The sequence below is a fragment of the Physella acuta genome, unplaced genomic scaffold, assembly GCF_028476545.2.
Source record: "Physella acuta isolate Inbredline_101_S28 unplaced genomic scaffold, ASM2847654v3 ptg000353l, whole genome shotgun sequence".
Lineage (NCBI taxonomy): Eukaryota > Metazoa > Mollusca > Gastropoda > Physidae > Physella > Physella acuta.
Window position 1 is genome coordinate 1,541,489 of NW_026731872.1, and position 27,817 is coordinate 1,569,305.

The 27,817-nt window shown below is 42.9% G+C and overlaps 1 protein-coding gene across 7 annotated transcripts in view; it reads right to left on the reverse strand.

Moving 5' to 3' along the window:
- LOC131941212 (von Willebrand factor A domain-containing protein 8) overlaps positions 1-26,712 on the reverse strand; it is a 75,775-nt gene extending 49,063 nt beyond the window's left edge. Inside the window, exons 1-19 of one of the 7 annotated variants that reach the window (XM_059300268.1) lie at positions 25,827-26,079; positions 25,560-25,642; positions 25,172-25,281; positions 24,057-24,211; positions 21,967-22,044; positions 19,313-19,368; positions 18,727-18,801; positions 13,307-13,417; positions 11,578-11,910; positions 10,342-10,391; positions 10,088-10,196; positions 9,528-9,632; positions 8,716-8,829; positions 6,728-6,847; positions 5,954-6,031; positions 5,169-5,329; positions 2,581-2,694; positions 2,263-2,431; positions 964-1,035 (exon numbers count right to left, since the gene is read on the reverse strand). In XM_059300268.1, coding sequence (XP_059156251.1) covers positions 964-1,035; positions 2,263-2,431; positions 2,581-2,694; positions 5,169-5,329; positions 5,954-6,031; positions 6,728-6,847; positions 8,716-8,829; positions 9,528-9,632; positions 10,088-10,196; positions 10,342-10,391; positions 11,578-11,910; positions 13,307-13,417; positions 18,727-18,801; positions 19,313-19,368; positions 21,967-22,044; positions 24,057-24,195 — 1,884 coding nt within the window. In that variant the 5' untranslated portion in view covers positions 24,196-24,211; positions 25,172-25,281; positions 25,560-25,642; positions 25,827-26,079. Of the gene's footprint in view, positions 1-963; positions 1,036-2,262; positions 2,432-2,580; positions 2,695-5,168; positions 5,330-5,953; positions 6,032-6,727; positions 6,848-8,715; positions 8,830-9,527; positions 9,633-10,087; positions 10,197-10,341; positions 10,392-11,577; positions 11,911-13,306; positions 13,418-18,726; positions 18,802-19,312; positions 19,369-21,966; positions 22,045-24,056; positions 24,212-25,147; positions 25,282-25,559; positions 25,643-25,826; positions 26,080-26,250; positions 26,390-26,538 lie in introns of those variants that run through there. The other 6 variants (XM_059300269.1, XM_059300273.1, XM_059300270.1 and 3 more) reach the window with 6 other exon arrangements.
- Between the last annotated feature and the right edge of the window lie 1,105 nt (positions 26,713-27,817).

Genomic DNA, 27,817 nt, shown 5'->3' on the forward strand with positions numbered 1-27,817 from the left:
ATATAGATACTTATTTCTTCTGTGTCATTTGAAATCATATAAAAATTATACTTATTCCTTATGTGTCAATTGAAACCATAAGAAAAAATTTCATAAAAAATGTTTTAAAAACAAGCTTTTGTGTAATAATGCACTAAAAAGTAGAAAATAAATTATACACTACTATATAAATTACAATAAAGAAAAGTGTGGGCCACTTTAGTATCTATTGGATACCTTTACTAATATTTAGGAAGAGACCCAAGCTTTTGTTTATAGTAATTTAAATAGTAGTGTATAATTTATTATCTACTTTTTAGTGCATTATTACAAAAAAGCTTGTTATTAAAACGTTTTTTATGAAAAATTTTTTTAGTACTTTACATATTTTATTTACAATAGAGTTACATGACTAATAAAAGCTTGTTATCAAAACGTTTTTTATGAAATTTTTTTTTAGTACTTTACATGTTTTTATATACAATAGCGTTACATGACTAAAAACCATTGCGCAGTTATTGAACGTGATGACGCGCTTTTGCCATGACGACATGCTTTTGCTGTGATGACGCGTGTGGATAGAACTGCCTACTAATTTGGTCAAAGTTTTAATTAATTCATCAAAAATTAATCAGGCGACCAATTAAGTAAAATTTAACGTCACGATGCTTTGTCTTCATGTCTTGACCCACGTACCAATTATGAACTGTATCTCTCAGTTAGAAGTGCCTGCTATTTCGCTCGGCCATTTTGATCTAGACAGACAGACAAACAGACAGACAGACAGAAGAAGCGAGTTAAATAAAAGTTGTAAAAATTATACTTATTCCTTATGTGTCAATTGAAACCATATAAAAATTATACTTATTCCCCTAATGTGTCAATTGAAACCATATAAAAATTATACTTATTCCTTCTCTGTTGATTGAAATCATAAAAAAATTGAATTGTAATTGTGTGAGTGTGTAAAGTTCAATCACTTACTGTACTGTCATTTGATGTTCTTAGAGTATGGACAAAATCCAATATTTTCTTGAGATCTGGCAAAGTAGGTACCTGTCAAAAAAAGTGCATTGGTGCATTCAACAAACCTAAAAATAAGTGCCCCTTGTAGACTATACAATTTATGTGTGTTCAGCACAATGTGTAGCCTTCTTTACTTCCCTAACCTAAGTAGCCCTGTGGTCAATTCTTTACTTCCCTGACTCAAGTAAACAAAACAAATGGTAGCTGCAGTGAGGTTAATGTAATTAGTAATAAAACAGATAGTATTAGTTACCTCACAAGTTAAAGACAGTTACAAGTACTATGGACGTTTCGACCCAAGGTCTTCGTCAGCACACAACAGTGTGATTACAGATTAGACAAATAAAGACAAACAGTAACACATTTTTTGACTTAGCTCGACAGTGAAAACACGTCTTGTCTGCTAGCCACGATATCCAAAAGAAAAGACGAGTGAGAAGGACGCTTGGACACCGTATAGGGGTGGGGTTGGGGGCGTGGTGTATGCGGGGGGGGGGGGGGGGTGGGTTATTAGGTGAAAGATATCTGTTCATTCAAGCCATCGGGTGCCCGTGTACCAAATTTAAGTATTAGTCGCGTTTCAGTGCTAAGGCGATTTTTTAAATTGTGGCAAAACCGAACGGCGGTTACACAAAAGTCCTTTTTTAAGTCATGCCCACTCTTGTTGAAGTATTTGGCCACAGGAAGACCGTCTTCATTATTGATTGATCGCAGGTGTTGGCTAACCCTGTCAGACAATCTTTTCCCCGTTTGTCCGATATAAAGGATGTCTAATCTGTAATCACACTGTTGTGTGCTGACGAAGACCTTGGGTCGAAACGTCCATAGTACTTGTAACTGTCTTTAACTTGTGAGGTAACTAATACTACCTGACTCAAGTAGCCCTGTGGTCAATACTTTACTTCCCTGACCTAAGTAGCCATGTGGTCAATTCTTTACTTCCCTGACCTGACTCAAGTAGCCATGTGGTCAATTCTTTACTTCCCTAACCTGACTCAAGTAGCCATGTGGTCAATTCTTTACTTCCCTGACCTGACTCAAGTAGCCATGTGGTCAATTCTTTACTTCCCTGACCTGACTCAAGTAGCCATGTGGTCAATTCTTTACTTCCCTGACCTGACTCAAGTAGCCCTGTGGTCAATTCTTTACTTCACTGACCTGACTCAAGTAGCCATGTGGTCAATTATTTACCTCCCTGACCTGACTCAAGGCATGATATCATCTACTGGGCATGAGACTATTTATGATATGACTCACCAGTGTAGTAATGAGCTCCTGCTCTTCAGAGCGTGACAGCGTGCGCATCTCATGAAACAAAAACATTGTCAGCATCTCAGGAGACAACCACTGCTGCTTGGAACTGCCAACAACTGGGGGCTCAGACAGGGCAATCATTCGGAAGGATGGATGGATTGGCAATATCTTTCTAGAAAACATGAGGCATTTCTTCAATCTTTTAGGCTTTGGAAAAAAAGTGACTACAGAACATCAATGGCTCTATTTCTCTAAAAAAAGTAAAAACTGAAAATTCTTTTTTTATTGACTGAACTTCAAATTTGAGTCTCATGTTCTAACCTCTCCTCTAGCTGGAGATCAGTAAATCCTGTCTCTTGTTTGATGGCTTCAAATTTCTCTTGACTTAACAAACGAGTGCCATCAAAAAGCTGAAGTTCTCTTTCACTCACAAACCTGAGGGTGAGAGGGAGGGGGGGTTGGACTAATCGTGAAATAAAATTGTATACCGTACTATGTTTAACACATTATGCAGAATAACCAAGTGTTAGAGAAAATGGTATCAGGACCAAATACAAGTTAGAATGATATCAAGACTTTTGGAGAGCAAAAGTTTTTATCACACTCAATTGTGTTTAAAAATGTCTAAACAGCAGTTAGGTTCAACAGTCAGGACCTTGGGCAGCAGGAGGTAGACAACAGTCAGGACCTTGGGCAGCTGGAGGTAGACAACAGTCAGGACCTTGGGCAGCAGGAGGTAGACAACAGTCAGGACCTTGGGCAGCAGGAGGTAGACAACAGTCAGGACCTTGGGCAGCAGGAGGTAGACAACAGTCAGGACCTTGGGCAGCAGGAGGTAGACAACAGTCAGGACCTTGGGCAGCAGGAGGTAGACAACAGTCAGGACCTTGGGCAGCAGGAGGTAGACAACAGTCAGGACCTTGGGCAGCTGGAGGTAGACAACAGTCAGGACCTTGGGCAGCAGGAGGTAGACAACAGTCAGGACCTTGGGCAGCAGGAGGTAGACAACAGTCAGGACCTTGGGCAGCTGGAGGTAGACAACAGTCAGGACCTTGGGCAGCTGGAGGTAGACAACAGTCAGGACCTTGGGCAGCAGGAGGTAGACAACAGTCAGGACCTTGGGCAGCAGGAGGTAGACAACAGTCAGGACCTTGGGCAGCAGGAGGTAGACAACAGTCAGGACCTTGGGCAGCAGGAGGTAGACAACAGTCAGGACCTTGGGCAGCAGGAGGTAGACAACAGTCAGGACCTTGGGCAGCAGGAGGTAGACAACAGTCAGGACCTTGGGCAGCAGGAGGTAGACAACAGTCAGGACCTTGGGCAGCAGGAGGTAGACAACAGTCAGGACCTTGGGCAGCAGGAGGTAGACAACAGTCAGGACCTTGGGCAGCTGGAGGTAGACAACAGTCAGGACCTTGGGCAGCAGGAGGTAGACAACAGTCAGGACCTTGGGCAGCAGGAGGTAGACAACAGTCAGGACCTTGGGCAGCAGGAGGTAGACAACAGTCAGGACCTTGGGCAGCTGGAGGTAGACAACAGTCAGGACCTTGGGCAGCTGGAGGTAGACAACAGTCAGGACCTTGGGCAGCAGGAGGTAGACAACAGTCAGGACCTTGGGCAGCAGGAGGTAGACAACAGTCAGGACCTTGGGCAGCAGGAGGTAGACAACAGTCAGGACCTTGGGCAGCAGGAGGTAGACAACAGTCAGGACCTTGGGCAGCAGGAGGTAGACAACAGTCAGGACCTTGGGCAGCTGGAGGTAGACAACAGTCAGGACCTTGGGCAGCAGGAGGTAGACAACAGTCAGGACCTTGCGCAGCAGGAGGTAGACAACAGTCAGGACCTTGGGCAGCAGGAGGTAGACAACAGTCAGGACCTTGGGCAGCAGGAGGTAGACAACAGTCAGGACCTTGGGCAGCAGGAGGTAGACAACAGTCAGGACCTTGGGCAGCAGGAGGTAGACAACAGTCAGGACCTTGGGCAGCAGGAGGTAGACAACAGTCAGGACCTTGGGCAGCAGGAGGTAGACAACAGTCAGGACCTTGGGCAGCAGGAGGTAGACAACAGTCAGGACCTTGGGCAGCTGGAGGTAGACAACAGTCAGGACCTTGGGCAGCAGGAGGTAGACAACAGTCAGGACCTTGGGCAGCAGGAGGTAGACAACAGTCAGGACCTTGGGCAGCAGGAGGTAGACAACAGTCAGGACCTTGGGCAGCAGGAGGTAGACAACAGTCAGGACCTTGGGCAGCAGGAGGTAGACAACAGTCAGGACACCTTGGGCAGCAGGAGGTAGACAACAGTCAGGACCTTGGGCAGCTGGAGGTAGACAACAGTCAGGACCTTGGGCAGCAGGAGGTAGACAACAGTCAGGACCTTGGGCAGCTGGAGGTAGACAACAGTCAGGACCTTGGGCAGCAGGAGGTAGACAACAGTCAGGACCTTGGGCAGCAGGAGGTAGACAACAGTCAGGACCTTGGGCAGCAGGAGGTAGACAACAGTCAGGACCTTGGGCAGCAGGAGGTAGACAACAGTCAGGACCTTGGGCAGCAGGAGGTAGACAACAGTCAGGACCTTGGGCAGCAGGAGGTAGACAACAGTCAGGACCTTGGGCAGCAGGAGGTAGACAACAGTCAGGACCTTGGGCAGCAGGAGGTAGACAACAGTCAGGACCTTGGGCAGCAGGAGGTAGACAACAGTCAGGACCTTGGGCAGCAGGAGGTAGACAACAGTCAGGACCTTGGGCAGCAGGAGGTAGACAACAGTCAGGACCTTGGGCAGCAGGAGGTAGACAACAGTCAGGACCTTGGGCAGCAGGAGGTAGACAACAGTCAGGACCTTGGGCAGCAGGAGGTAGACAGCAACCAGAGCCCACTGGTCATAAAGCTATGTAAAAGAATGTTAGAACTGACCTGTGAAGGACAGCAAATGAGCCAGGATTGACCCTGTGTAGACCATCCAGTACAGCCAGACTTCCCTCTAATGCTGCAGTCACAAGTGGTGATGGTCTCCACACTGTATCACCATTGGCTAGAGTTGTCCTTTGTTGCAGCAGGTCTCGTGATGTCATGTCCTGCTCATAGACATAGAAAGTCATGTATGGATGTTAGAACTGACCACAGCTGACTAGACTGTTATAACTAATGCTAGTGGGTTAACGCCCCCCCCCCTACCCGTCCCACACCTGAACTAGGACAGTGTAACCAGATATGAAGACATCCCCGCCCGACCTAGAGATCTGCAGGCTAGGTGAAGTACCTGTTGCCGGTCTTTGACCTTAGTCTGACCCAACTAACCTGGGATGCAAATTTGGGGAAACACGTAATGAGATACCCTATTGTATTCAAGGTTATTCCAGGGCATAGACCCCAAGCTGGATGGTGAGGGCCAGATTGATAGGACAATTGAACGTTAGCCTTAGAAGCATGTAGTCGTGTTTTGTTTTGTAAAGTGTGGTAGGGCTGGCCCTTGTAAAGTGTGGTAGGGCTGGCCCCTAAGGCTGGCCGTTATTGATAATCATGTTTATTTCCTAGTTTAGGCAAGACCACCATCTATCAAATTAAAGTTACTGTGTTGAAATTGTGTTGATGTCTTTTCTTTAACCTCTCACTGACGTCATCAGTACCAACCATACTGATGATGCCATAACACAGACTACCTCATGTCCTGGTCCATCCCATGTTGATTACACACTTACCTGGTAAAGCATAATTGGTTCTACATGATAGCCCAGTAGACTGGCAAATTTTTCAACAACCACATTCTTGCCACAGCCCTAAAGATCAAAGAAAAAATAAGCATGAAAAATTAAAGCCCTTCAACTTTAGATAAGTTGTATAAACCTAAATCTATATCTTTAGATTAGGTAGTATAAACCATTATTTATAACTTTAGATAAGATAGTTTAAACCCGGAAGCACAGCATTTTCCCGAAAGACACTTGCCCAAATGCCGTTTAATCGAAAGCCTATTTTCCTGAATGAACACTTGCCCAAATGCCGTTTAATCGAAAGCCTATTTTCCTGAATGAACACTTGCCCAAATGTTGTTTAATTGAAAGCCTTTTTTCCTGAATGAACACTTGCCCGAGTGCGACAAATGCCAAAATGGACCAATGCCAGAATGGACACTTGATCCAGTGCATCTTGTTGCTCTATGTGGATACTAAATATGTAGTAGGTTACTAACCTTAGGACTTATAAGACAAGGTCACTAACCTTAGGAACTATGAGACAAGGTCACTAACCTTAGGAGCTATAAGACAAGGTCACTAACCTTAGGACCCATGAGACAAGGTCACTAGCCTTAGGACCTATGAGACAAGGTCACTAGTCTTAGGACCTATGAGACAAGGTCACTAACCTTAGGACCCATGAGAAAAGGTCACTAACCTTAGGACCTATGAGAAAAGGTCACTAACCTTAGGACCTATGAGACAAGGTCACTAAACCTATGAGACAAGGTCACTAACCTTAGGACCTATGAGACAAAAATCCTTGATAAGATGTGACTGTATCATCTCAGCCAGAATTTGATTGTGATACGGTGTGCTGACAAAATGACAGTCTCGCGTGCCCGAACCTGCTGCAACCTGGGAACAGAAACGTGCAGGGGTCATTGTTGGGGTCAGTCTTGTCTATACCATCATGTCACCAACACAAACCTGCAGGGGTCATTGTTGGGGTCAGTCTTGTCTATACCATCATGTCACCAACACAAACCTGCAGGGGTCATTGTTGGGGTCAGTCTTGTCTATACCATCATGTCACCAACACAAACCTGCAGGGGTCATTGTTGGGGTCAGTCTTGTCTATACCATCATGTCACCAACACAAACCTGCAGGGGTCATTGTTGGGGTCAGTCTTGTCTATACCATCATGTCACCAACACAAACCTGCAGGGGTCATTGTTGGGGTCAGTCTTGTCTATACCATCATGTCACCAACACAAACCTGCAGGGGTCATTGTTGGGGTCAGTCTTGTCTATACCATCATGTCACCAACACAAACCTGCAGGGGTCATTGTTGGGGTCAGTCTTGTCTATACCATCATGTCACCAACACAAACCTGCAGGGGTCATTGTTGGGGTCAGTCTTGTCTATACCATCATGTCACCAACACAAACCTGCAGGGGTCATTGTTGGGGTCAGTCTTGTCTATACCATCATGTCACCAACACAAACCTGCAGGGGTCATTGTTGGGGTCAGTCTTGTCTATACCATCATGTCACCAACACAAACTTGCAGGGGTCATTGTTGGGGTCAGTCTTGTCTATACCATCATGTCACCAACACAAACCTGCAGGGGTCATTGTTGGGGTCAGTCTTGTCTATACCATCATGTCACCAACACAAACCTGCAGGGGTCATTGTTGGGGTCAGTCTTGTCTATACCATCATGTCACCAACACAAACCTGCAGGGGTCATTGTTGGGGTCAGTCTTGTCTAGACCATCATGTCACCAACACAAACCTGCAGGGGTCATTGTTGGGGTCAGTCTTGTCTATACCATCATGTCACCAACACAAACCTGCAGGGGTCATTGTTGGGGTCAGTCTTGTCTATACCATCATGTCACCAACACAAACCTGCAGGGGTCATTGTTGGGGGTCAGTCTTTAATTTAAATAGAGATGATATATACATGATTTAATTGCCTTAGATGTTTGATACGTAGTTTAATTGCCTATAACTGAAATGATTTATACAAAGGTTAATTGCCTATTATTGTGATGATTTATACATGATTTGATAGCCTCTAACTGAAATGTTTTGTACATGTTACATGAGGTATATTTCATGTAGGGTAGCATTTAGTGCCTTTCCACTCAATTCTTCTAGTTATTCAACTGTATCCTTGGCCATTGTTGCTGGGGTGTGACCAGACCATAGGACAAAAATAGGAAATCTTTGTTTCATCACAATTAAATCAGTCTCACACTGTTACTGTACTAATTAACTGTTTAATATAGCTAATATTTTAATATTGGGCAATAAAATAACATTCTAATTCATGTCTAATTACAATGTAATGTTTACCTTATAAACAACTGCAAAAGTTTTTTTACAATTTAACAAATATGGAAAAGAAATTTTAACACAGTTGTACACTTGCTTCAATTTAAAATTATGCCTTATATTTAGAAAGATGGACATGGTAAGTCTTTAACAATAAAGAGCCTAAATCTAGACAAATGGTCCTTTGAACGTTAGAGTTCATGTTAAGTAAAATGAAATCCACAAGATTAGCTGAAACTAGAAAGGGTTAGGGTTTTGATATTTACTTTAAAAAGTGTTTTGGAACTTCTTCTTCATTCTTAATTTTAGTGTTGGAAGGGTTCATAACTAATCATAACCATAACCAATTATAATCATAACCAATTATAAATCTACACATTTTAAAAAAAAAAAATTCAACTTGAACCATTGGATGAAATATGAAAAAAAAAAATATTACCTGTACAGTATAGAAAGAATGTCCAGACCTTAACACAACTTTGGCTTGACTGCCAGTGTTGGTGACTTTTTCAATGGATCCAACAGCATTGTTGGACTCAGGAATTTCAAATTTCTAAAACAAAACATGTCTATTCATATATATAGGATATATATATGTCTATTCATATATATATATATATATATATATATATATATATATATATATAAAACTGACAGGAAGGTCAATATGTTTAAGTAGTTTAACTAGTCTATATCACTCAGATGTAAAGTAAATAAAATAATAAATAATATAGGCCTAGCCTAGTTCATTTTTTTCTTCAAATTCTCTATTTAGAAGATTTGCCAAATTTTCTCTATTGATAATATTATTGAAACCTAATAGAAATAACAAATGATCTCTATTGATAATATTATTGAAACCTAATAGAAATAACAAATGATATCTCATTAAAAGTATCACCAGAAGATAATGAACCTTTGTTGTGTTTTCATTGGATGCCATGTTTCAAGAAAATCAGTTATGTTATGTTGAAAAATATAGTCAAACTTCTAATACTACATCCTTAAATGTGTTTTTTTTAATGAAATTTCTCTTATTTTTATTAACTTCTGTAAATAAATTTTGGTTTATACAACATGCTTCGTCAGAAGAACATTTTTCTCTATATAAGTTTGCATTATAACTATCAACAAATAGTGAAGATTTTCCTATCTTACAGAACAGATACTTCAACATACATAGAACTATTCAAGTGTATAATAAAAAGACAACATTATTAGTTCCTAAAAAGCAAATGTTTACAATCTTACTTTAATGGTTTCTTCAACAGCTTCTCTCCCTTCTCTTGCCAACATGGCTGTGTAGGGATAAATCCTCTGTATGAGTTTTGCATCTGAGTGGCCAGGTAATATATTCTGAAGAGAATGTAATGGCCAGGTAAGATTTGGGAGGAACATTTTAATGAGTGGCTAGGGCATGCATTCTGGGGAGAATATTTTAAATTGAGTGACCAGCAATGATATTATTAGGGAAGAATATTTTAAATTGAGTGACCAGCAATGATATTATTAGGGGAGAATATTTTAAATTGAGTGACCAGCAAAGATATTATTAGGGGAGAATATTTTAAATTGAGTGACCAGCAATGATATTATTAGGGGAGAATATTTTAATATGTAGCTGTCAGAGCAAAATATATTCTTACAAGTTACAAATCTAGTCATGCTTGTCTGACTGACAAGTTACAAATCTAGTCATGCTTGTCTGGTTGGCAAATTACCTATCTTGAGAGATAATGGGTGTTCATTAATAAAGGGATGATGGATTTAAAAAGAAAAAATCCCTAAGCAATTGGAGCAAATCTACTGACCATTATCTGGACAATGTGAGGCAAATTATCAATAGGAAAGTCTGGAAGTCCTAATGTGGAACTCTCCCTCTGTAGAAGAGTTGTTGCAAATGATAACAGCTGGGACAACCTGAAAAATGTTGGACTTCTTCAATACTGTTTTATTCCTGACATATAAAACTTGATCAACTTTTTTATTCCTAAGATATAAAACTTGAATAGAAGAAATATGACAAAGTTTGCCCTAATGAGCAATGTAATGTGTAGCAATGTACCTGGTTGCAGAAATGTTTGGGGCCAGTAGCTCAAGCTCATTCAACAGCTCCTATAGGGCAAGTAGAAAATGTATTTTAACTTCCAACAACTCCTATTGGGCAAGTAGAAAATGTATTTTAACTTCCAACAACTCCTATTGGGCAAGTAGAAAATGTATTTTAACTTCCAACAACTCCTATTGGGCAAGTAGAAAATGTATTTTAACTTCCAACAACTCCTATTGGGCAAGTAGAAAATGTATTTTAACTTCCAACAACTCCTATTGGGCAAGTAGAAAATGTATTTTAACTTCCAACAACTCCTATTGGGCAAGTAGAAAATGTATTTTAACTTCCAACAGCTCCTATTGGGCAAGTAGAAAATGTATTTTAACTTCCAACAAATCCTATTGGGCAAGTAGAAAATGTATTTTAACTTCCAACAACTCCTATTGGGCAAGTAGAAAATGTATTTTAACTTCCAACAACTCCTATTGGGCAAGTAGAAAATGTATTTTAACTTCCAACAAATCCTATTGGGCAAGTAGAAAATGTATTTTAACTTCCAACAGCTCCTATTGGGCAAGTAGAAAATGTATTTTAACTTCCAACAACTTGTCTCAAATCATTCATCTAGTGGAGCTCAGGGGAGGAAGCTTACAATAGGATTAGCTTACAATAGGATTAGCTTACAATAGGATTAGCTTACAATAGGATTAGCTTACAATAGGATTAGCTTACAATAGGATTAGCTTACAATAGGATTAGCTTACAATAGGATTAGCTTACAATAGGATTAGCTTACAATAAGATTAGCTTACAATAGGATTAGCTTACAATAGGATTACCTTACAATAGGATTAGCTTACAATAGGATTAGCTTACAATAGGTTTATCTAAAATTAGGATTAGCTTACAATAGGATTATCTTACAATAGGATTAGCTTACAATAGGATTAGCTTACAATAGGTTTATCTAAAATTAGGATTAGCTTACAATAGGATTAGCTTACACTAGGATTAGCTTACAATAGGATTAGCTTACAATAGGTTTATCTAAAATTAGGATTAGCTTACAATAGGATTAGCTTACAATAGGATTATCTTACAATAGGATTATTAACAATGTTGATAATAGGGTCAAGGGAGCCATACCCCTCACTCCAGCCCACACACCACCACCCACACACCTCTACCCACACACCACCACTTACACAACCTCTATCCCCCTTAAATTGAACAAAGCAATAGACTGACCTTGTAAGGTGTGGAGTGAATATCTCTGGCCTGAAACCTGGAACGTAGTGGGGGATCAAGAGGGTTGCCTTGATACCTTGGTATAGGTAAACCAAGTGCTATCACCCGAAACTCACTGCTGACTCGGACAAGCTTGAGTGCATCAAGTTCTTCAGGCGTGTGATCTGTCAAAAGTTGATCGTAGCGTTGGGCTGACATGAGGAAGCGGCCATCATCCAGCTGCATCTCTCTGTTCTCTAGGAGGTTGTTTAGCACGGGCAACACATTTCTCTCAGCTTTTTCTATGCCTTCCAAGATTAAAACCCTTCCCTCAAGGGCAGCTCTGACAGCGCACTGTATCAAATCAAAGACAGGACACATGGGGACACAGAGGCAACAGGCAAACAGTCACTTCAACAGGCAAACAAATTGTCACTTCAACGGGCAAACAAATTGTCACTTCAACGGGCAAACAAATTGTCACTTCAACGGGCAAACAAATTGTCACTTCAACGGGCAAACAAATTGTCACTTCAACGGGCAAACAAATTGTCACTTCAACAGGCAAACAAATTGTCACTTCAACAGGCAAACAGTCACTTCAACGGGCAAACAAATAGTCACTTCAACGGGCAAACAAATAGTCACTTCAACGGGCAAACAAATTGTCACTTCAACAGGCAAACAAATTGTCACTTCAACAGGCAAACAAATTGTCACTTCAACAGGCAAACAAATTGTCACTTCAACAGGCAAACAAATTGTCACTTCAACAGGCAAACAGTCACTTCAACGGGCAAACAAATTGTCACTTCAACAGGCAAACAGTCACTTCAACAGGCAAACAAATTGTCACTTCAACTGGCAAACAAATTGTCACTTCAACAGGCAAACAGTCACTTCAACAGGCAAACAAATTGTCACTTCAACAGGCAAACAAATTGTCACTTCAACAGGCAAACAAATTGTCACTTCAACAGGCAAACAAATTGTCACTTCAACAGGCAAACAAATTGTCACTTCAACAGGCAAACAAATTGTCACTTCAACAGGCAAACAAATTGTCACTTCAACAGGCAAACAAATTGTCACTTCAACAGGCAAACAAATTGTCACTTCAACAGGCAAACAGTCACTTCAACGGGCAAACAAAATTAATAGAGGTACTTTGCTAAACACAACCTCTCTAGAAAACACCCACTTAGACTAATCAAAGTTGTACATCTGAGCCTAGATCATATGAGCCTAGATCAAAGTTGTACATCTGAGCCTAGATCAAAGTTGTACATCTGAGCCTAGATCAAAGTTGTACATCTGAGTCTAGATCAAAGTTGTACATCTGAGCCTAGATCAAAGTTGTACATCTGAGCCTAGATCAAAGTTGAACATGTGAGCCTAGATCAAAGTTGTACATCTGAGCCTAGATCAAAGTTGTACATCTGAGCCTAGATCAAAGTTGTACATCTGAGCCTAGATCAAAGTTGTACATCTGAGCCTAGATCAAAGTTGTACATCTGAGCCTAGATCAAAGTTGTACATGTGAGCCTAGATCAAAGTTGTACATCTGAGCCTAGATCAAAGTTGTACATCTGAGCCTAGATCAAAGTTGTACATCTGAGCCTAGATCAAAGTTGTATATCTGAGCCTAGATCAAAGTTGTACATCTGAGCCTAGATCAAAGTTGTACATGTGAGCCTAGATCAAAGTTGTACATGTGAGCCTATGACAGAAGCTGCTGGCACTTGTGTACCTGGTCTATATAATAAGCTGTTCCACCCTCAATCTCTCGTCTTTGTTTGAGATCTGATTCAGTAGTGTCTCGTGACAAAGAAACATATTCCACCTCACGTTTTGTTAGTTCCTGTCAGATTAAGGACAAAGTTTCATTACATGACAGAGAAACATTTGAATTAAAAATTGTTCAGTTCATGATTAATGCAGGGACACTGGGAGGCAGGGACTGGGTGTGTTGTGTGTGGGCTGGGTGTGGTGTGGTGAGTGGACTGGGTGTGGTGTGGTGTGTGGACTGGGTGTGGTGTGTGGACTGGGTGTGGTGTGTGGACTGGGTGTGGTGTGTGGACTGGGTGTGGTGTGTGGACTGGGTGTGGTGTGTGGACTGGGTGTGGTGTGTGGACTGGGTGTGGTGTGGTGTGTGGACTGGGTGTGGTGTGGTGTATGGACTGGGTGTGGTGTGTGGACTGGGTGTGGTGTGTGGACTGGGTGTGGTGTGTGGACTGGGTGTGGTGTGGTGTGTGGACTGGGTGTGGTGTGGTGTGTGGACTGGGTGTGGTGTGTGGACTGGGTGTGGTGTGTGGACTGGGTGTGGTGTGGTGTATGGACTGGGTGTGGTGTGTGGACTGGGTGTGGTGTGTGGACTGGGTGTGGTGTGGTGTGTGGACTGGGTGTGGTGTGTGGACTGGGTGTGGTGTGTGGACTGGGTGTGGTGTGTGGACTGGGTGTGGTGTGTGGACTGGGTGTGGTGTGGTGTATGGACTGGGTGTGGTGTATGGACTGGGTGTGGTGTGTGGACTGGGTGTGGTGTGGTGTGTGGACTGGGTGTGGTGTGGTGTGTGGACTGGGTGTGGTGTGTGGACTGGGTGTGGTGTGGTGTGTGGACTGGGTGTGGTGTGGTGTATGGACTGGGTGTGGTGTGTGGACTGGGTGTGGTGTGTGGACTGGGTGTGGTGTGGTGTGTGGACTGGGTGTGGTGTGGTGTGTGGACTGGGTGTGGTGTGTGGACTGAGTGTGGTGTGGTGTGTGGACTGGGTGTGGTGTGTGGACTGGGTGTGGTGTGTGGACTGGGTGTAATGTGTGGACTGGGTGTGGTGTGTGGACTGGGTGTGGTGTGTGGACTGGGTGTGGTGTGGTGTGTGGACTGGGTGTGGTGTGTGGACTGGATGTGGTGTGTGGACTGGGTGTGGTGTATGGACTGGGTGTGGTGTGTGGACTGGGTGTGGTGTGGTGTGTGGTGTGTGGACTGGGTGTGGTGTGTGGACTGGGTGTGGTGTGTGGACTGGGTGTGTTGTGTGGACTGGGTGTGGTGTGTGGACTGGGTGTGGTGTGTGGACTGGGTGTGGTGTGTGGACTGGGTGTAATGTGTGGACTGGGTGTGGTGTGTGGACTGGGTGTGGTGTGTGGACTGGGTGTGGTGTGGTGTGTGGACTGGGTGTGGTGTGTGGACTGGATGTGGTGTGTGGACTGGGTGTGGTGTATGGACTGGGTGTGGTGTGTGGACTGGGTGTGGTGTGGTGTGTGGACTGGGTGTGGTGTGTGGACTGGGTGTGGTGTGTGGACTGGGTGTGGTGTGTGGACTGGGTGTGTTGTGTGGACTGGGTGTGGTGTGTGGACTGGGTGTGGTGTGTGGACTGGGTGTGGTGTGTGGACTGGGTGTGGTGTGGTGTGTGGACTGGGTGTGTTGTGTGTGGGCTGGGTGTGGTGTGGTGTATGGACTGGGTGTGGTGTGTGGACTGGGTGTGGTGTGTGGACTGGGTGTGTTGTGTGTGGGCTGGGTGTGGTGTATGGACTGGGTGTGGTGTGGTGTGTGGACTGGGTGTGGTGTGGTGTGTGGACTGGGTGTGTTGTGTGTGGGCTGGGTGTGGTGTATGGACTGGGTGTGGTGTGTGGACTGGGTGTGGTGTGGTGTGTGGACTGGGTGTGGTGTATGGACTGGGTGTGGTGTATGGACTGGGTGTGGTGTGTGGACTGGGTGTGGTGTGGTGTGTGGACTGGGTGTGGTGTGGACTGGGTGTGGTGTGTGGACTGGGTGTGTTGTGGTGTGTGGACTGGGTGTGGTGTGGTGTGTGGACTGGGTGTGGTGTGTGGACTGGGTGTCGTGTGGTGTGTGGACTGGGTGTGGTGTGTGGACTGGGTGTGGTGTGTGGACTGGGTGTGGTGTGGTGTGTGGACTGGGTGTGTTGTGTGTGGGCTGGGTGTGGTGTGGTGAATGGACTGTGTGTGGTGTGTGGACTGGGTGTGGACTGGGTGTGGTGTGTGGACTGGGTGTGTTGTGTGTGGGCTGGGTGTGGTGTATGGACTGGGTGTGGTGTGGTGTGTGGACTGGGTGTGGTGTTGTGTGTGGACTGGGTGTGGTGTGGTGTGTGGACTGGGTGTGTTGTGGTGTGTGGACTGGGTGTGGTGTGGTGTATGGACTGGGTGTGGTGTGTGGACTGGGTGTGTTGTGGTGTGTGGACTGGGTGTGGTGTGGTGTATGGACTGGGTGTGGTGTGTGGACTGGGTGTGGTGTGGTGTATGGACTGGGTGTGGTGTGGTGTATGGACTGGGTGTGGTGTGTGGACTGGGTGTGGTGTGTGGACTGGGTGTGGTGTGTGGACTGGGTGTGGTGTGTGGACTGGGTGTGGTGTGTGGACTGGGTGTGGTGTGTGGACTGGGTGTGGTGTGTGGACTGGGTGTGGTGTGGGGACTGGGTGTGGTGTGGTGTGTGGACTGGGTGTGGTGTGTGGACTGGGTGTGGTGTGTGGACTGGGTGTGGTGTGGTGTGTGGACTGGGTGTGGTGTGTGGACTGGATGTGGTGTGGGGACTGGGTGTGGTGTGTGGACTGGGTGTGGTGTGGTGTGTGGACTGGGTGTGTTGTGGTGTGTGGACTGGGTGTGGTGTGTGGACTGGATGTGGTGTGGGGACTGGTGTGGTGTGTGGACTGGGTGTGGTGTGTGGACTGGGTGTGGTGTGTGGACTGGGTGTGGTGTGGTGTGTGGACAAGGTGTGGTGTGTGGACTGGGTGTGATGTGTGGACTGGGTGTGGTGTATGGACTGGGTGTGGTGTGTGGGCTGGGTGTGGTGTATGGACTGGGTGTGGTGTGTGGACTGGGTGTGGTGTGGTGTGTGGACTGGGTGTGGTGTATGGACTGGGTGTGGTGTATGGACTGGGTGTGGTGTGTGGACTGGGTGTGGTGTGGTGTGTGGACTGGGTGTGGTGTGGACTGGGTGTGGTGTGTGGACTGGGTGTGTTGTGGTGTGTGGACTGGGTGTGGTGTGGTGTGTGGACTGGGTGTGGTGTGTGGACTGGGTGTGGTGTGGTGTGTGGACTGGGTGTGGTGTGTGGACTGGGTGTGGTGTGTGGACTGGGTGTGGTGTGTGGACTGGGTGTGGTGTGGTGTGTGGACTGGGTGTGTTGTGTGTGGGCTGGGTGTGGTGTGGTGTATGGACTGTGTGTGGTGTGTGGACTGGGTGTGGACTGGGTGTGGTGTGTGGACTGGGTGTGTTGTGTGTGGGCTGGGTGTGGTGTATGGACTGGGTGTGGTGTGGTGTGTGGACTGGGTGTGGTGTTGTGTGTGGACTGGGTGTGGTGTGGTGTGTGGACTGGGTGTGTTGTGGTGTGTGGACTGGGTGTGGTGTGGTGTATGGACTGGGTGTGGTGTGTGGACTGGGTGTGTTGTGGTGTGTGGACTGGGTGTGGTGTGGTGTATGGACTGGGTGTGGTGTGTGGACTGGGTGTGGTGTGGTGTATGGACTGGGTGTGGTGTGGTGTATGGACTGGGTGTGGTGTGTGGACTGGGTGTGGTGTGTGGACTGGGTGTGGTGTGTGGACTGGGTGTGGTGTGTGGACTGGGTGTGGTGTGTGGACTGGGTGTGGTGTGTGGACTGGGTGTGGTGTGGGGACTGGGTGTGGTGTGTGGACTGGGTGTGGTGTGGTGTGTGGACTGGGTGTGGTGTGTGGACTGGGTGTGGTGTGTGGACTGGGTGTGGTGTGGTGTGTGGACTGGGTGTGGTGTGTGGACTGGATGTGGTGTGGGGACTGGGTGTGGTGTGTGGACTGGGTGTGGTGTGGTGTGTGGACTGGGTGTGGTGTGGTGTGTGGACTGGGTGTGGTGTGTGGACTGGATGTGGTGTGGGGACTGGGTGTGGTGTGTGGACTGGGTGTGGTGTGTGGACTGGGTGTGGTGTGTGGACTGGGTGTGGTGTGGTGTGTGGACAAGGTGTGGTGTGTGGACTGGGTGTGATGTGTGGACTGGGTGTGGTGTGTGGACTGGGTGTGGTGTGTGGACTGGATGTGGTGTGTGGACTAGAGTGTGGTGTGTGGACTGGGTGTGGTGTGTGGACTGGGTGTGGTGTGTGGACTGGGTGTGGTGTGTGGACTGGGTGTGGTGTGTGGACTGGGTGTGGTGTGTGGATTGAGTGTGATGTGTGGACTGGGTGTGGTGTGTGGACTGGGTGTGGTGTGGTGTATGGACTGGGTGTGGTGTGTGGACTGGGTGTGGTGTGGTGTGTGGACTGGGTGTGGTGTGGTGTGTGGACAAGGTGTGGTGTGTGGATTGGGTGTGGTGTGTGGACTGGGTGTGATGTGTGGACTGGGTGTGGTGTGATGTGTGGACTGGGTGTGGTGTGGTGTATGGACTGGGTGTGGTGTGTGGACTGGGTGTGGTGTGGTGTGTGGACTGGGTGTGGTGTGTGGACTGGGTGTGGTGTGGTGTGTGGACTGGGTGTGGTGTGGTGTATGGACTGGGTGTGGTGTGTGGACTGGGTGTGGTGTGTGGACTGGGTGTGGTGTGTGGACTGGGTGTGGTGTGTGGACTGGGTGTGGTGTGGTGTGTGGACTGGGTGTGGTGTGTGGACTGGGTGTGGTGTGGTGTGTGGACTGGGTGTGGTGTGGTGTGTGGACTGGGTGTGGTGTGTGGACTGGGTGTGTTGTGGTGTGTGGACTGGGTGTGGTGTGGTGTATGGACTGGGTGTGGTGTGTGGACTGGGTGTGGTGTGTGGACTGGGTGTAATGTGTGGACTGGGTGTGGTGTGTGGACTGGGTGTGGTGTGTGGACTGGGTGTGGTGTGTGGACTGGGTGTGGTGTGTGGACTGGATGTGGTGTGCGGACTGGGTGTGGTGTGTGGACTGGGTGTGGTTTGAGGACTGAGTGTGGTGTGTGGACTGGGTGTGGTGTGTGGACTGGGTGTGGTGTGGTGTGTGGACTGGGTGTGGTGTGTGTTGACTGGGTATGGTGTGTGTTGACTGGGTATGGTGTGTGTTGACTGGGTGTGGTGTGTGTTGACTGGGTATGGTGTGTGTTGACTGGGTGTGGTGTGTGTGTGGTGTGTGTGTGTAACAACAGGAACAGATGATTGAATATTTTTTTTAGTAATTGTATTAGTGTTATCCCTTCTATCCACCTAATCTTAAAGTATAAATAAAATATTCAATCAAGACCACCTTTTTTACTCACCAAGTACATCATGGCTATTTGTCTTCTCAATGGCCCAGGTGGTCCGATAAGAAAGACATCTTGTCCAAGAGAATCCTTAAGATAACACAAAATATTACCCATTCAAACAATCATGACTGAGCAGCATAATCACAAGTTCAACTAAAATAAATCCAAAGGTTCTAATAGAAAAACTAATGTCTTGATATATGAGAAAACAGAACAATAATCCTGGCTATCAACCCCCCCCCCCCCACCCCCTAATTATCCCTGTGTATTACCCCTTCCCAAAAACTCAAGTACAGAAAAGTCTACTATTTACATTATTTTTCACACATCAGATATGAGCACATAAACAGTTGTGTATACATATATACATATATATATATATATATATATATATATATATATATATATATATATATATATATATATATATATATATATATATATATATATATACATTTATATATATATACATATATATGTTTGTGTGTGTGAGTGTGTGTGTGTGTCTTTAAGCATAAAGGGCACTTGTTTTTAAAAACTAGTACCCTTGTGATATTGCTAACAGTTCTGATACTATTCTAACAAAACATATGCTTACCTTCTGCATAATCCACCTCAAATGCCTTAGTGTTGATTGAGAGATATTTGTTTTTACTACAAGTCGAAAAGAATGTATATAGCATTAAGAGCAAATTTTGTTAAATAGGCAGCTATAAAGTCTCATACACATGAAAGTGACATCACTTATGTCACAGAATTGTTGAGTCAAAAAAAAATGGTGTGTGTGGTGATGTCTTTATATTAGTACAATATTGTGGGTGGTGATGTCTTTATATTAGTACAATATTGTGGGTGGTATTGTCTTTATATTAGTACAATGGTGTGGGTGATGTCTTTATATTAGTACAATGGTGTGGGTGGTATTGTCTTTATATTAGTACAATGGTGTGTATGGTGGTGTCTTTATATTAGTACAATATTGTGGGTGGTGATGTCTTTATATTAGTACAATATTGTGGGTGGTATTGTCTTTATATTAGTACAATGGTGTGGGTGGTGATGTCTTTATATTAGTACAATGGTGTGTATGGTGGTGTCTTTATATTAGTACAATATTGTGGGTGGTGATGTCTTTATATTAGTACAATGGTGTGGGTGGTATTGTCTTTATATTAGTACAATGGTGTGGGTGATGTCTTTATATTAGTACAATATTGTGGGTGGTGATGTCTTTATATTAGTACAATGGTGTGGGTGATGTCTTTATATTAGTACAATATTGTGGGTGGTGATGTCTTTATATTAGTACAATGGTGTGGGTGGTGATGTCTTTATATTAGTACAATATTGTGGGTGGTGGTGTCTTTATATTAGTACAATGGTGTGGGTAGTGATGTCTTTATATTTTAATGGTAGTCCCAGTAGCGTCTTTTACTGAGTGTATAAAGTTACAGAACAGTGATCATGTTGTACCATAAAACTGGCAGCATGTAGTATAAAGTTACAGAACAGTGATCATGTTGTACCATAAAACTGGCAGCATGTAGTATAAAGTTACAGAACAGTGATCATGTTGTACCATAAAACTGGCAGCATGTAGCATAAAGTTACAGAACAGTGATCATGTTGTACCATAAAACTGGCAGCATGTAGTATAAAGTTAGAGAACAGTGATCATGTTGTACCATAAAACTGGCAGCATGTAGCATAAAGTTACAGAACAGTGATCATGTTGTACCATAAAACTGGCAGCATGTAGTATAAAGTTACAGAACAGTGATCATGTTGTACCATAAAACTGGCAGCATGTAGCATAAAGTTACAGAACAGTGATCATGTTGTACCATAAAACTGGCAGCATGTAGCATAAAGTTACAGAACAGTGATCATGTTGTACCATAAAACTGGCAGCATGTAGCATAAAGTTACAGAACAGTGATCATGTTGTACCATAAAACTGGCAGCATGTAGCATAAAGTTACAGAACAGTGATCATGTTGTACCATAAAACTGGCAGCATGTAGCATAAAGTTACAGAACAGTGATCATGTTGTACCATAAAACTGGCAGCATGTAGCATAAAGTTACAGAACAGTGATCATGTTGTACCATAAAACTGGCAGCATGTAGCATAAAGTTACAGAACAGTGATCATGTTGTACCATAAAACTGGCAGCATGTAGCATAAAGTTACAGAACAGTGATCATGTTGTACCATAAAACTGGCAGCATGTAGTATAAAGTTACAGAACAGTGATCATGTTGTACCATAAAACTGGCAGCATGTAGCATAAAGTTACAGAACAGTGATCATGTTGTACCATAAAACTGGCAGCATGTAGCATAAAGTTACAGAACAGTGATCATGTTGTACCATAAAACTGGCAGCATGTAGCATAAAGTTACAGAACAGTGATCATGTTGTACCATAAAACTGGCAGCATGTAGCATAAAGTTACAGAACAGTGATCATGTTGTACCATAAAACTGGCAGCATGTAGCATAAAGTTACAGAACAGTGATCATGTTGTACCATAAAACTGGCAGCATGTAGCATAAAGTTACAGAACAGTGATCATGTTGTACCATAAAACTGGCAGCATGTAGTATAAAGTTACAGAACAGTGATCATGTTGTACCATAAAACTGGCAGCATGTAGCATAAAGTTACAGAACAGTGATCATGTTGTACCATAAAACTGGCAGCATGTAGCATAAAGTTACAGAACAGTGATCATGTTGTACCATAAAACTGGCAGCATGTAGTATAAAGTTAGAGAACAGTGATCATGTTGTACCATAAAACTGGCAGCATGTAGCATAAAGTTACAGAACAGTGATCATGTTGTACCATAAAACTGGCAGCATGTAGCATAAAGTTACAGAACAGTGATCATGTTGTACCATAAAACTGGCAGCTTAAGGTTGTCAGGGATGCCATCACAATGCAACTGAACTGTCAACACAGAGCATCTTATTTACTCAACTATGTAGGCAGCCTCTTTTAGCATTGTACAAAGGTCTAATTTTTTAATTGAATATGATGGCTTTTATTTGACAGAACCAGTCATTTAGGTTAATTATCGCTGGGCAAATAGCCTTCATGTAAAAGGCGTTTGGCAAACAGCATTTGGGAAAGTGTACTTTTAAGTATCCTTATTCAAGAGTTCTTCAAGTAATTTAGACTTGCATAATTAATGCATAAATTATTTGAGTACAAATGGTATTTTATAATCATGAGATAAATCTTACAATATTTCCTGGGTACAAATTCTGGATGTTTTGGCTCACTTATCACTTTACTAACATCTCCAATGCTCACTTTTTTTCCTAAAAAAAAAAAAATTTCAAACAATTTAATTGAGCTAAATTTCGAAAGTTATTTCTTAGTTAAATTTCCAAAGTTTAAACATAGAATTATTTCTTAGTTAAATTTCCAAAAAAAAAAAGGTCAAGAAACATTTGAATGCCAAGGTCAAAAAACATTTGAATGCCAAGGTCAAGAAACATTTGAATGCCAAGGTCAAGAAACATTTGAATGCCAAGGTCAAGAAACATTTGAGTTCAACTACAACTTTAAATTCTGAGGTCTCAAAGGGGAACTTCACTTATTTTTCGCTCACATTGACTGTAAACTCCTGGCATGACTCCTATACCAGCGGAAGTGTAAACTCCTGGCGTGACCCCCAGAGCTATACCAGCAGGACTGTAAACTCCTGGCATGACCCCCAGAGCTATACCAGCGGGAGTGTAAACTCCTGGCGTGACCCGCAGAGCTATACCAGAGGGAGTGTAAACTCCTGGCATGACCCCCAGAGCTATACCAGCGGGAGTGTAAACTCAAGGCGTGTCCCCCAGAGCTATACCAGCGGGAGTGTAAACTCCTGGCATGACCCCAGAGCTATACCAGCGGGAGTGTTAACTCCTGGCGTGACCCGCAGAGCTATACCAGCGGGAGTGTAAACTCCTGGCATGACCCCCAGAGCTATACCAGCGGGAGTGTAAACTCAAGGCGTGACCCCCAGAGCTATACCAGTGGGAGTGTAAACTCCTGGCGTGACCCCCAGAGCTATACCAGCGGGAGTGTAAACTCCTGGCGTGACCCGCAGAGCTATACCAGCGGAAGTGTAAACTCAAGGCGTGACCCCCAGAGCTATACCAGTGGGAGTGTAAACTCCTGGCATGACCCCCAGAGCTATACCAGCAAGGGTCGGATAAAAGCTAGCACCCTGGTCCTCCAGAATGGGTCAACAACCACTATCAATATCAGATCATGAAGCATCCATATAATGTGGGAAGCTGGAAGAACATCCATAAAATGTAGGAAGCTGGAAGAACATCCATAAAATGTAGGAAGCTGGAAGAACATCCATAAAATGTAGGAAGCTGGAAGAACATCCATAAAATGTAGGAAGCTGGAAGAACATCCATAAAATGTAGGAAGCTGGAAGAACATCCATAAAATGTAGGAAGCTAGAAGAACATCCATATAATGTGGGAAGCTGGAAGAACATCCATAAAATGTAGGAAGCTGGAAGAACATCCATAAAATGTAGGAAGCTGGAAGAACATCCATAAAATGTAGGAAGCTAGAAGAACATCCATAAAATGTAGGAAGCTGGAAGAACATCCATAAAATGTAGGAAGCTGGAAGAACATCCATAAAATGTAGGAAGCTGGAAGAACATCCATAAAATGTAGGAAGCTGGAAGAACATCCATAAAATGTGGGAAGCTGGAAGAACATCCATAAAATGTAGGAAGCTGGAAGAACATCCATAAAATGTAGGAAGCTGGAAAAGCAACCAAAGTAGCAGCAGGAATGAGATGCCATAAAACAGCTATCCATTGAAACATTAGGGGCCTTTACAATACAATTAAGAAGATATCTTGGAGGTTCAGTAAGCCACAGAGGACAGTGAAGACCAAAGATGGTAAGGTGATACCTGATGTGGAAGGACAGAGGAAGAGATCAGCAGAATATTTTGAAGAACTGCTGAAGAGACCAAGAGTGCACATAAGATCTACCACCAGCTGAAAGTGATCTCCCTGTAGACTGTAACCCACCTTCAAAAGAAGAGATATACAAAGCCAGAAAGCAGCTGAAAAATTGTATACATATATATATATATATATATATATATATATATATATATATATATGTATATGTATATGTATATGTATATGTATATGTATATGTATATGTATATGTATATGTGTATATATATATATATATATATATATATATATATATATATATATATATATATATATATATATATATATATATAGGCCATAATTATATATCTAATACTGCTGAATTTAACATTGTTATTTACTAACCAAGAGTAGACTCTGATATTAGACGAACTTGAATTTGGATAACTTCAGGCACTTTGCCATTTGCTGATGGCTGACATAGAACTTTGTGTAAGTAGTGCAAGCGCCGACTTGCATTTTCCATGGCAACAAGTATTTTCATCTCCTCAGATAACAGTCTGGAAAACAAAAGTGCTTGTCATTTAACTATACCAGTGGCGTAGCGAGGTCGGGTGTCACCCCCCAGAGGCGAAGCGACCCTTCCCGGGGACAAACTTTCAATTTTTTTTATTTGCACCCCCCTCAAACTTTCAATTTGCACCCCCCCCCTCAAATTTTCTTCATATATTTAACTATTTTTTGCCTTGGTGTCACCCCCCTAGATGGTGTCACCGGGTGCGGTCCGCACACCCTGCCCCCCCCCCCCCTCGCTACACCTCTGGGCCATACCCAATTTTATGTAAAGCTAATCTAGAAAACTACTTAAGTGTTTGCTAATTATTCTTCTTCTTCTTCGTTCTTAATTATTTATTATTAGAGTTGAAGGGGATCGAGATTTATCTGCCAGTGGGTTTGAACTCGAGACTTTGTTCGAATTTATCAACCATGAGCTTTTTGCCGACTCGAACACGCCTCCAACACAATTAAGCATTACGTGTCAACTGGTTATGCGCCATTGAGGCCATTGACTCCGATTTCAGCCTGCTTTTCTTTTTGGATTTGCTTCCATAGCCTTTGTCCAACCAAGAACAAACTACAAGGCAGCAGTTGTTTCATTTTGGAGTTGTCTCTCCTAGAAGAGTGGCTGTCCCCAGCTAAAGAGCCTCATCTGCCCGAGGGTTCGAACTCAAGACTTTTCGGTTTAGCAACCATGAGCTTTATGACTCGACCACGCCAACCCCTGTTAATTATTGAATAGTGAGGTAAACGAACCAACTGCTACTGCTAATTTTAACAGCAGAATCTGTGCATCATGAATTCAGGGGTGCAATTTAATTAATATAATTAGAGTCTTGTATAGATTACTATCGATAGAGATCTACTGATGCTGACAAGTTAGTGTTAAGTGTAGTTATTTTTATATCAAATGAAATAAGTTAGTGAAACACCCTAACCCTAGGGGCTTGAGTCAAACTCACAAGGAAGGTGGATGAGAGTACGTCTAAGTCAGACCTGGTGGTAGGGTCTTCTTGAAGAACTGAAGACAGCAGGGATGTTTTGGGAGACAGCAAATTCAACTGTTGGGGACCTGACAAAATGGAAGATTATGGTTGAGGCCCTATGGCCTATGATATGCTTCACAAGGAGTAAAGAGGATTGTGATTAGATAAAGTTTTTAGCGCAATTTCCATACTGGGGGATTGCGATTATTTTAACTTTTACTTATAGTTAAGAATTTTTTAGAATTCTAAATCTAGTTTAGTAGTTAGATTTCTACAGTTAGTAATAGTAAAATTACTAAATAGTATCTACATTAATAAGATTTAATTTAATATTAGTAATATTACATCTAGACTAGTAACTTACTTATTAATTTTATAATTTAATATCATAATAATATCTGTTACTGTTGAAGATCAAGAACTAGATCTAGCTCTGGACTCTAACACCTAGATTAAAAAAAAATCTAGAATCTAGATTTTTTTTTAAAATGTATTACTTTCTTCTATATCTAGAGAATCTAGATCTAGATCTAAACAAAATCTAGATCTAGACTAAAATCTACCACTAGACTTGACTAGGCCTATACTATTAATACTATAGTCTTTGGTAAAGAGTAGTAAAGACTCTCACTCTTTAGTCTTTAGTCACTTTAGTATTTATTATTAATTAAGACCACTCAAGATTACGCCTTCTTTAGCCTTTGCCCTTTAGAAACCCTATGCCTATTAATAATTATTATGTCCTACTAGATCTAGATCTAGATCTATATAATATATAAGTTATAGATCTAGCTTAGAATACTATAGTTATAGATCTAGTACTACTAGAATAGATCTAGATCTAATAGTAGATCTCTAGTAGTAGTAAGTAGATCTAGTAGTAGTAAGTAGATTCTAGATCTAGGGATCTAGATTCTAGATATAGATCAGTAGTAGAATCTAGTATCGCGCCTGGGTCAAAGTCCAGTGTAGTGTAGTTAGTGTAGTTGAGTGAGACCGCTGTTGAGGGTAGATCTAGAAGGATAGTAAATAGTAATTAATTAGTAGGCCCCTACTTCGTGTGTTGTAGATCTAGAATCTAGATCTATAATCCAAGACTTCTAGAAGATCTAGATCTAGAGTCTAGACTAGATCTAGATCTAGTAGTAATAAAGTTTGAATAGGGACAATGTCATATTTTCAAAACAGGAGTAGAGCCCCTTGCAGGATTACTAGTCTAGATCTAGATCTAGATCTAGATCTAGAGTTATTTTTAATACTAGGGTGTCGCCTAAGATTTTAAACTTCATTATTATCATCATTGTTCATGTTAACTTTAAACATTAAAAACTACATTTATTTACCTTTAATTTGATGCCAATTTTATTTATCCGATTTAATCGGTAGCCTAGAAAATGATTTGTGAAAAAACGCGTTTGTTTTTAAATGGCTACGATAGACCGATTGTCAGTGATACCGTGGGTTAGTTTTTTAAAAGGAGTGTTTTTGTGACGCGAATGATGGTTCAGTGCTGTTCAGCAGAAATGTGTCGTCTGCTAGATTTCTCCCGGGTGAAAATGGGCGGGCTTAGCTAGCTGTTGTCTCGATCAAGTTATTTTTTAAAGGTTTTTATTTTACCCTGCATGATTTTTAAAACATTAATGACATTTGTTTAATAGAAAGCAAGTTATAATTTTTCTATTGCTTATATATATTTTCAGTACGGTTAGAACAATATTAAATTAATAAAGCAATTCACGTTTTGCTTACTTACTTTTATTATGTTCTACTGGATATTTTCAGCGACTAGACTAGATTTTAAAACATGTACCATGACGACGGTAAAAAAAAAAGTGGGTCAAGCAAAAACCTACATTTAATAACACGAGCCGAGCCGCGGCATATCATACGCCGCTATTTAGTTGTTGTTTTATCTACTTTTCAGTATTCATAATTTGTGAATTCGACACTACCAACGCTGCCACTGAAAATATTTCTTTAAAACACTATAAGTAGCTCGTTAAGGACGATAATCCCCCTCCGTTAAAGTAAACTCCACTTAGTTACCCCCCCCCCCCCACTACGTTTAAAATCGTTTCAAAATAAATTATCTGCCCCTAATAGTCGTCACTAAACCCGGCTCTGTAAACATTTAGAGTGAACCACAGCTCACCAGGCCATGTAGGGGTGGGGGTGGTAGGGAGCGCGTTTACAGCTTGTTTTCTAGCGTCTCCCAGAAGAGAATTATATATATAGAAGATTGGTTTCCTGTCGACAACCCCTGCGACACAGCTGATGCAAAGTTGTAGGGTCTAGCTCAGGGGTCGGCAACCTACGGTCGCGAACCGCAAGCTGCTCTTTTTATGTTCTATGCTCATATTATTGTCTGTTTTAGATATATTGATCAACTCAAATTATTTTATACTTGAAAGTTTCTGAAAATACCATTTGTTGTACTAATTTTAAATTTAATACTTCCTCTTTACAATAATAGGCCATGGGTACCCAGTGGCGTCGCTAGGTCGGGTGTCACCCGGTGCGGCCCTTCGTGGTGTCACCCCCAAGAAACAAAGTGTGTATATATATATATATATATATATATATATATATATATATATATATATATATATATATATATATATA